The sequence below is a fragment of the Phragmites australis genome, chromosome 8 (genome assembly GCF_958298935.1).
Source record: "Phragmites australis chromosome 8, lpPhrAust1.1, whole genome shotgun sequence".
NCBI lineage: Eukaryota > Viridiplantae > Streptophyta > Magnoliopsida > Poales > Poaceae > Phragmites > Phragmites australis.
The window spans coordinates 34,730,431-34,738,929 of record NC_084928.1 but is presented as its reverse complement, the minus strand read 5'-3'; the positions used below and the strand labels follow the sequence as shown (position 1 = coordinate 34,738,929).

The 8,499-nt window shown below is 40.5% G+C and overlaps 1 protein-coding gene across 1 annotated transcript; it reads left to right on the top strand.

Annotated features, from left to right (window-relative positions):
* The first annotated feature begins 1,008 nt into the window (after positions 1-1,008).
* On the top strand, positions 1,009-5,419 carry LOC133927222 (cold-responsive protein kinase 1-like). Its single transcript, XM_062373578.1, has 7 exons — positions 1,009-1,417; positions 3,037-3,221; positions 3,414-3,526; positions 3,608-3,818; positions 3,923-4,160; positions 4,446-4,596; positions 4,775-5,419. The coding sequence occupies exons 2-7, from the start codon at positions 3,152-3,154 to the stop codon at positions 5,132-5,134; spliced, it is 1,143 nt and encodes a 380-aa protein (XP_062229562.1). The 5' UTR covers positions 1,009-1,417; positions 3,037-3,151; the 3' UTR covers positions 5,135-5,419.
* Positions 5,420-8,499: the final 3,080 nt, after the last annotated feature.

The window sequence follows — 8,499 nt, the reverse complement described above, 5'->3', positions numbered from 1 at the left end:
GAGGAGTCTTTTCTATCTCGGTGTATTTTAAGCTGTGGCTCATCGCGTCACGTTACCTTATTTGAGATAAAGAAACATGCCTGCAGCTAAGTGCTGATACTCCGTTAATTGCAAGATGCACGCACGTGTTGTTGATTAATCCGCCATTGCCTTCCCGGAAGCTCAGCTTAACGACCTGTAGACGTCGTTCGCTCGTCAGATCCAGCTAGAGGCCAAGTAACCATCTTCTACCTCTGAATCTCGCCTTCAAAAATTGAAGTCGATCCCCGTCAGATGAGAAGGCGGCGGAATAAGGAATCGCGGTCAAGTTTTCTGCGCCTCGAATTTTTCTGACAGCCCGATGTCTGACCGATTTGGAGGGAAATGTCCCAAAAAAGCACGAGATCATAAATTTACCTTGCCGAATTATAGTGTAGTAGTGAACGAAACATACCATGACAATATTGTTGTTGGTTTCCAGTTGTAAATCAGACCCTCAACATACTTCGAAATTTGTAAATTTTTATAGCTGAGGAAGCATCCAAGCATGAAAGTTGCAATTGCATCAACCAGCCTAAATTCTTTTTCTTGAGTAATCAACCAGCGTTAAATATTATTATCTTCGTTCTCTTTTAGGACATCGATACAGTCTCTAATAAGTATGTTTAATTATTATTTTTGACAACTACTTTTTGATAAAAGTTGATAAAAATTAGATAATGTTAAAATATTTTTCATGATAAATTCACTACTATCATTTTCATATATTAAATTCTAATAATTTTTTATATATTAATATTTAAATTTTTTAAAATTTAATTATATACATTCTAAGACGTCGTCTATTTAAAAAATAAGGTAGTAATCAACTCTCTCCTTGGTCAAAGTTAATTTCTACTCAACTCTGCCTCGCCTCCAGCTCACCAGAGCGCGGCTCCCGCGGTGGTCCACGCGGTGACGCGGCCCAATCCGAACCCACCGATTCCAACTCCCCAACTCCCAACTCCACCTATCCGAACCCGATCCCAACTCCCAAACCCAACCCACGCGAAAAAAAAAATCCGAACCCACCGATCCCGCACCCGGTCCCGGCCGGCAGGCTCGCCGAGTCAACGGCTTGAGTGCGCCTGCCAGGCTGCCACCCTCGCCTCGCTAAGAACATGGCTTCTCAGTCTCTTCTCTCTCTGTCTCGTTCCGCTTCGGAAAAGCCAGAAACTTCCGAGGCCCAAGAAAAAGCTGCCATCTTTAATCAATCCCCCTCCCCCCCCCGCCCGTGACGCTCGCCGCCGGAGCCGGGAGCCTACGGCGAGTCTCTTCGCGGGTCTTGGCTGGCGCGGCCGGGGAGTCTCTGTTTGCTGGGGTGGCCTATTCCGGCGGCTTCCGGTTCGTTGCTGAGGTCGCCTCGCCCGTTGGATTCGTCCATCTCGCCGTGGCTCAGGTGAATTTCGCCGTCTCGTTGGATTTTGTAGGGAAAGATTCGCTTTTGTTCTTCTCCTATTCGTGTTGTCTTGTCTTGCCGGTTGTGTGGTTGCGTAAATCCTTGTTCTTGATGCTGTCTGTTCTGTTCCTTGTCGGGCAGGGCCGCAGGGGATTAGAAAGGTGATTCAAATGCTCTTTCTGTGCTACTGATAAAACAAAGCCGCATATTTCAGGACGAATCGCTAGATAATCTATTTTTCTACTATATTGGTTTGACTTGTGGGTAATTGGATAACTTAGTGAAGAAATTCTAGTTGTTATGCGGACTCTGGTTGTCAGTAACACATTATGGTGAAATTTCTAAGAGATTGCAATAGGATGTTGGGTTTCGATGTAGAGTAGAAATGCGGAAGGATTTAAATGTTGAATGTTGGATATTAGTGCGTGAAAATTAAACCCAGTCATGCATTAGTTGCTTGACGAAACCAATTAGAGGCCAGCATTAATCATGCATTAGCAAAAATAGGAAAATTGATTATATGTCCCCAAGTTGATCAACTTTTTATAATATGTTTGAAGTTGATCATCCTTTGATAATATGTCCCACAGAGATCAGTTTGTAACAAAGTTTATCCTTCACCTCTCTTACTCAATATGAAATTTTGCTATAAACTAGTCCCTGTAGGATATATGCTCAAAGGATGACCAACTTCGAACATATTATCAAAGATCGATCAACTTAGAGACATATAATCAATTTTCCCATTTTTGGGAAATGTCCCTCACTCTTTTTTTTTTTGAAGGAGATGTCCCTCACTCTTCTGTACCATGGGCTGTAATTCGTTGTTCTGATGTACGGAATATTTTTCTTTGGTAGGGTTGTTTATTACGTACAATGATAATTGGATAAGCAATGACGTGTGGGTTGGATACATACTTCCTTTGTTTATCATGCACTTTAGGTAGGGTTGTATTCTCCTCCGTTGTTTATTGAAAGAATGAAGGCCGTATGGAGTATTTTTCTTTTTCTACTGAAGTTTGTTTGGTATGTTAGGAAAGGAGTCTGATGCTGATGCCTATCTGTGGCGACGTGTTGGTTCTTTTTTTGTGAATGATTAAAGCTCAAGATATGAGAGTTGAAACCATTGCTTTGTACTTAGTTTGTTTTTTGGCTCCTGTTCACGCTTCAAGTGAATTGTAAATCATGCTGTCAATGGAACTTAGGAATCTGAAAGCCTGAAGGTATGATGTGCATAACGTAGTATAATTAGTGGCTGTGGAGATAGTTTATGCAATCACATGCAAATCAAGAGCATTTCTTTGTGCAACAACCTCTATGTGGTTCATACTATTCTGAGAGTAAAAATCAAGATTTTTACGTTCTCGGACCTTGTGAAAAGAAACTCCCAATTATACCACCTAGGTTGTTTTTTTCCCAGATTGCAATGCTCAAATTTTCATTATCTGCAGAGTATTAGATGTCTTTTCAGGCCCCAGTTCCCGCCATTCTGTGGAAATAAGTTTTGCCCATTTTTATCTCGAATTGATGGTTGCAAGGAAATGTATATAGTTGCCTAGTACATTGTGTGTTCTGATACTACCATAACCATAGCCTCTGTTCATGTTCTCATGTTTCAGGATGCGATGGCTGTTGTTGAATGTCGATGAAATCTGTTCATAGACACTGAACTGCATCTCAATTAAATGAAACATTGCACAGCGGTGTATACCAATAGTTTGAAACACGTCAGCAATGAGTTGTTTTTCTTTCGTTTTCAAGAGGAAAAGGGGGCCCCAACAACAAAACAATCCATCTAATGATGGTAAGATCCGTTATGCCTACAGTAATCTAGAAATCACCCAAATTATTTTAGATAAAGGAAGCTTTATTCCAATATTGAAATAAGGTCCCGGCCTCTGAACATAGAAATCACCATTTGGAATATGCTATGCCTGTTCTCAACTTTTTTTTATGAATCTGCCTTCATTTGTAACACTTAGACTTAATTCTGCAGACTTCTATGGTGCGAATATAACAAGATACACCTATAAGGAACTGGTTAGAGCAACATCGAATTTTGACCGATCCCATAAGATTGGTGAGGGAGGTTATGGACCTGTGTACAAGGTAATAGCATAGCCGTTGCTGAGATGATAATGGATGGAATACCTTGACTATGTTCTGAAATCTGCCAACTTATCATTTCAGGGAACTCTCAAGGATGGAACAGCCATTGCAGTAAAGGTTCTGTCTTTACATTCTAGACAAGGTGCAAAGGAGTTTCTTAATGAGCTTCTTGCAATATCTGATGTAACACATGAGAATCTTGTCAAACTCTATGGCTGCTGTGTAGAAGGAAGCCACAGGATCCTTGTCTACAATTATCTTGAAAATAACAGCCTTGCGCAAACTCTTCTAGGTACTTTGTCATTACTGAATCCTCTAAATCCTTTGGAGTACTCTTCTTTTTGCTTGATAAAATGTTTACACGCTGTTAACCTTCTTGTGCTTGCCATTGTATAGGTTCTGGGCATAGCAACATCCAATTCAACTGGAGAACTCGAGTTAATATTTGCATCGGTGTTGCCGAGGGATTAGCATTCCTCCACGATAGTGTCCGCCCTCACATTGTTCACCGCGACATCAAAGCGAGCAATATACTTCTTGATAAAGATCTTACACCAAAAATCTCTGATTTTGGTTTGGCAAAGCTTCTTCCGTCAGATGTATCACATGTTAGCACAAGAGTTGCAGGAACACTGTACGTGAAAGTTATTATTATCATCTTACATCTGCTTTGCTGTATGTTCTTTGGTACTTTGTGTTCTCCCTAAGTAGACCCCAATGCTAGTTCTGATGATCCTTAGTTGTGAGAGGCATTTACAACTAGAAATGTTCGGATTTTCCTCTCCGTTTATTTATAGAGGTTCTATTGATCTAATCAGGGAGTGAATGAAAAGAATGAAACCAAAGTACCATGTAATCACTCAGAAATGGTATGTGTGGCGCTCGTGCTCCTTTCCTCACACCGTAGTTTTGCTTACAGAGGTTACTTGGCTCCCGAATATGCCATTAGAGGACAAGTGACACGGAAGGCAGATGTCTACAGCTATGGCGTTCTGCTTGTAGAAATAGTCAGTGGAAAATGTAACACTGATACAAGATTGCCCTACGATGATCAGATTCTTCTTGAGAAGGTATGGAATACTATTGGTAGAGCACCTCTTGGTTGGATAACAAACTACATACAATGCTTATCCACTTTTTGTATGTAGTTTGTTACTACCACTGCTGAATTGTAGAAATTGACGTGAATGTTGTTGCTTCGATATTCATTTCCTTTTTCTAACTAGGTTGGGGCTTGTGTCATTGCAGACTTGGAGATATTACGACCAGGGCCATCTGGAGAACATCATAGACGGTTCTCTTGGCGACGACCTGGACGTCGACGAAGCCTGCAGATTCCTGAAGGTCGGGCTCCTGTGCACCCAGGACGTCACGAAGCGCCGGCCGGGCATGTCCACGGTGGTCGCGATGCTGAGAGGCGAGGCGGACGTGGGCGCGGAGAAGATCAGCAAGCCCGACGTGGTCAGGGACTTCAGAGACCTCAAGCTCCGGAGCGAGGCCACGTCCTCCACGCTGCTGACCTCCATCATGGGGCGCTCTTCTCCGCTGTCGTCTGAAGAGACGACACGGACCTCCATCACATTCACCGCGATATCGGACCGCGACTGATCGCCGATGAGGGTGTCTGCAGACGAGAATTCTTCAACTATGTAGAGGAAAACGTAACATAGGCCAGAATTCTTTTTGGTGCTTGTATGATTTGTGTGTATAGATATATTCCACTCTGTTAGACTATATGGTAGTTATACCACGAATCACGCGTATACTTTTGGATATCGCCCTTCCTAATCTCCTGGGTATTTGTTTCTATAAACCGGTCTTGAGATATGGAAAGGTTGGACCTATATATGTGACCCCTCATGCTATCAATCAATCTATCACGTGAATTATATCCGCCTTCACACTCCACTGTTGTTATAGAGCATGAACAAATTGGTGAGTCCGTCAAAGCTTTAGTGACACTGTGAGATCATGTATGCTAAAAAAATAGCAAAATTGGCTTCATTGTGAAATTGGCAAAACGTAAATTGATTTAACATTGTGATTTAGATTATGTGTATGTGTTGATGTGCATGTGTTACTATAATATGTTGTTTGGATATGCTTGTGATAGCATAATGATATTTGAGATTTTGATGTGTACAATACACTCATGCGAGTGGTGTTGTTGCGGATTGATGTAAGTTTGTGAGAATTTGTGCTCAGAATTAGTTGTTGATTTTATTTATGTGCAGGTGTATTCTAAATGCGATTGTAGTTGATGATAGAATCAGGACTAGATTCAGGGAAGAACTGAGATCAAGACGGTTAGGACGTCACGTGGCACGTTTGGGCTAGAGAACAATACATGTGAAGATAAATTGCACCATAAAACATATATAGGAGTTGTATGGTTTATGATATGAAAAATTGTGTCACAAGGCGTGTGGCATGGATAATTATTTCGTGGAGCATATGTGTATTTGCTATGAAATAATAGTTTACTGTGCCTCGGACGCTTGAATGTTGGTCGTGTCAGTGATGTACTGTTTACCGAACGACGATAGGGTGTGGTAGCAGTATTGTGCTCGGTCGGCTTGGCTTGGTGGCAAGTGTTGCTGATCTTGGCCCGTGGTGGTAGTCGGGCGCTGTGGAGTTTTTTTTTTATATTTTTTAACACTAATATTTAAATAAATAGATCTTTGATAGAAAAAATTGCAAAAATAGACGTCTACCGTCCTTTGATAGGACGATTAGGCAAAGGGCGGTAAGTAGGTAAGTAGGTTGACACGCAATTCAAGGGCTAACAACCCTATGATCGGCGGTTACCACCCGGTGTGAACAGTATTTCATAGAAATCATCGAAATCACCGTTCACAGTAATATTTTTCCTAGATTTATCTTATTTATATAAAATTGTGGTCTTCTGTTGCTCCAAAAAATTTAGAACTTTTTATACGTGTTTTATAATTCATGTGCAACCCATTTTAATTAGATTCATCTAAAAATCATGTGTAGAATTTAAACTAAAATTCTCCGAAAAAGACTACTTTATAACTTTTAACAATTGTTAGTGCCTCAAATAATTTTTCAAAAATCTGGGAAAATTCACTAATATTCATATTATGTGATGGAATAATTTCTAAAATTATTTATATCCCTAGGATATATGGTGAAAAAATGAGTTCCTTTGTAATGCTCTATTTATATGCATTTTTATCATTTCATGTGAATAGAATTACAAAGGAACTCACTTTTTCACCATCTATCCTAGGGTTGGAAATAATTTTACAAATTATTCCATCACATAATATGAATATTAGTGAATTTTACCAGATTTTTGAAAATTTATTGGAGGCACTAACAATTGTTAAAATTTATAAAAGTTGTCTTTTTTTGGAGAATTTTAGTTTAAATTCTACATATGATTTTTAGATGAATCTAATTAAAATGGGTTGCACATAAATTATGAAATATGTACAATTTTTTTAATTTTCTTGGAGCAACAGAAGACCACAATTTGTATAAATAAGATAAATCTGGGAAAAATATTATTGGGAACCGTGATTTCTACAAAATACTGTTCACACCTTACCGCTCGATTAGAGGGCTGTTAGTCCTTGAATTGCGTGTCAGCCTGGGCGGTAAGGGTCTAACCGCCCTGTCAGAGAGCGGTAGACGTTTATTTTTTAATTTTTTTCATCAGAGGTATATTTATTTAAATATTACTGTGAAAAAAATATTAAAAAAACTCGGGCGCTGCGAGGTGTAGAAGCCTAGTCGGGCGGCGTGAGCATCGGCCCAGCCGGGCGCTGAGGCAGTCCACAGGCGCACGTGAGCAGGTGGCCCAGCCAAGGTGCCGCCATGGCGTGTGGCAATGAGAGGGAGGTCGCCAGGTGAGTCGGAGCTGGGCGCGGCCCAACAAGTTCGGCGAGAGAGGCCTAGCTGACCAGTGCGCGGGCGAGCATGCGAGGCGGCACATGCGGGCGTGGTGCGCACGGCCGACTTGGACTGGCAATCCACGAGACAGATAAGTGGGCCAAGCATGTGGAGTGTCGCCCAAGCGGAGCAGATGGGCCGGCGTGGTTCGCTGAGGCCTAGTTGGCCAGCGCGCGAGAGGCCGAGTCGAACCAAGCCGATGTGAATTGTTTTTGCGTTCGGCTCCTGTGCTGACGATAAAAGGATTTTTTCGGTCGATGAATAGTGACCGGACAGAAAAATGAGATCAATTTGAGAGAGAGAAAAAATAGAGAAAAATTAGGGTTTAGGAGAAACTTTTAGGATACTTTGAGAGGCATCTTGTGAACTCACCTATACAGTGAAGATCAAAATTTGTAAGTTGATGAGTCAATTTCTTTTCTTCTTCGCATTTTTCGTATTTCGTAGTTTTGTGTTGATTTTCGGTGGATCTTTTGATCGTCGCAATTTATCTTATTTTCATCCATCCCAAAACATCCTAGAGCATCGAAGATGAAGTTCTGAAAAGTTTGGTTGGTAGAATTTTCCTAATTCTTGCATAATCGCAATATTAGAGTTTAATCTATTGTAGTCACTATATGTTACAGTCTACTTGTAAAATTCATAACTCTTGATCCAGAGATCTGATTTAATTGACTATTGTTGGAATAGTTACATGTAGTTGTCTAGTTTCTATAGTTAAAATTTTAGGGCAATCGGACCATCAGATCTTAATGTACATCGTTCTTATTGACGTGATAGCAGTCTGTATCAAACTGATTTCGAGATTAAATTGAATATTTTGTTAGCGTGAATTAAAATTTGAATTTGACTTCCGCACCCCCTCTGATTATATATTTTGCACGTAATCAAGCCTACAAACATAATCAACCTGTGAAATACAAAAAATGGAAATCTGCTCATCTAAACATACCTTGTTCATGTGCAACGACACATAGAGGTGGTTAATGTTAGAATATATAGACTTAGCCCATTAAATTTAAATAATACTAACAAATCTCAAAGGTCCAATATGT

Bases quoted from the DNA above. Each gene is read 5' to 3' on its own strand.
- LOC133927222 (XM_062373578.1), top strand. From the start codon at position 3,152: ATGAGTTGTTTTTCTTTCGTTTTCAAGAGGAAAAGGGGGCCCCAACAA. The intron at 3,222-3,413 runs GTAAGATCCGTT...TTAATTCTGCAG, and splicing joins AAACAATCCATCTAATGATG to ACTTCTATGGTGCGAATATA. The intron at 3,819-3,922 runs GTACTTTGTCAT...GCCATTGTATAG, and splicing joins CCTTGCGCAAACTCTTCTAG to GTTCTGGGCATAGCAACATC.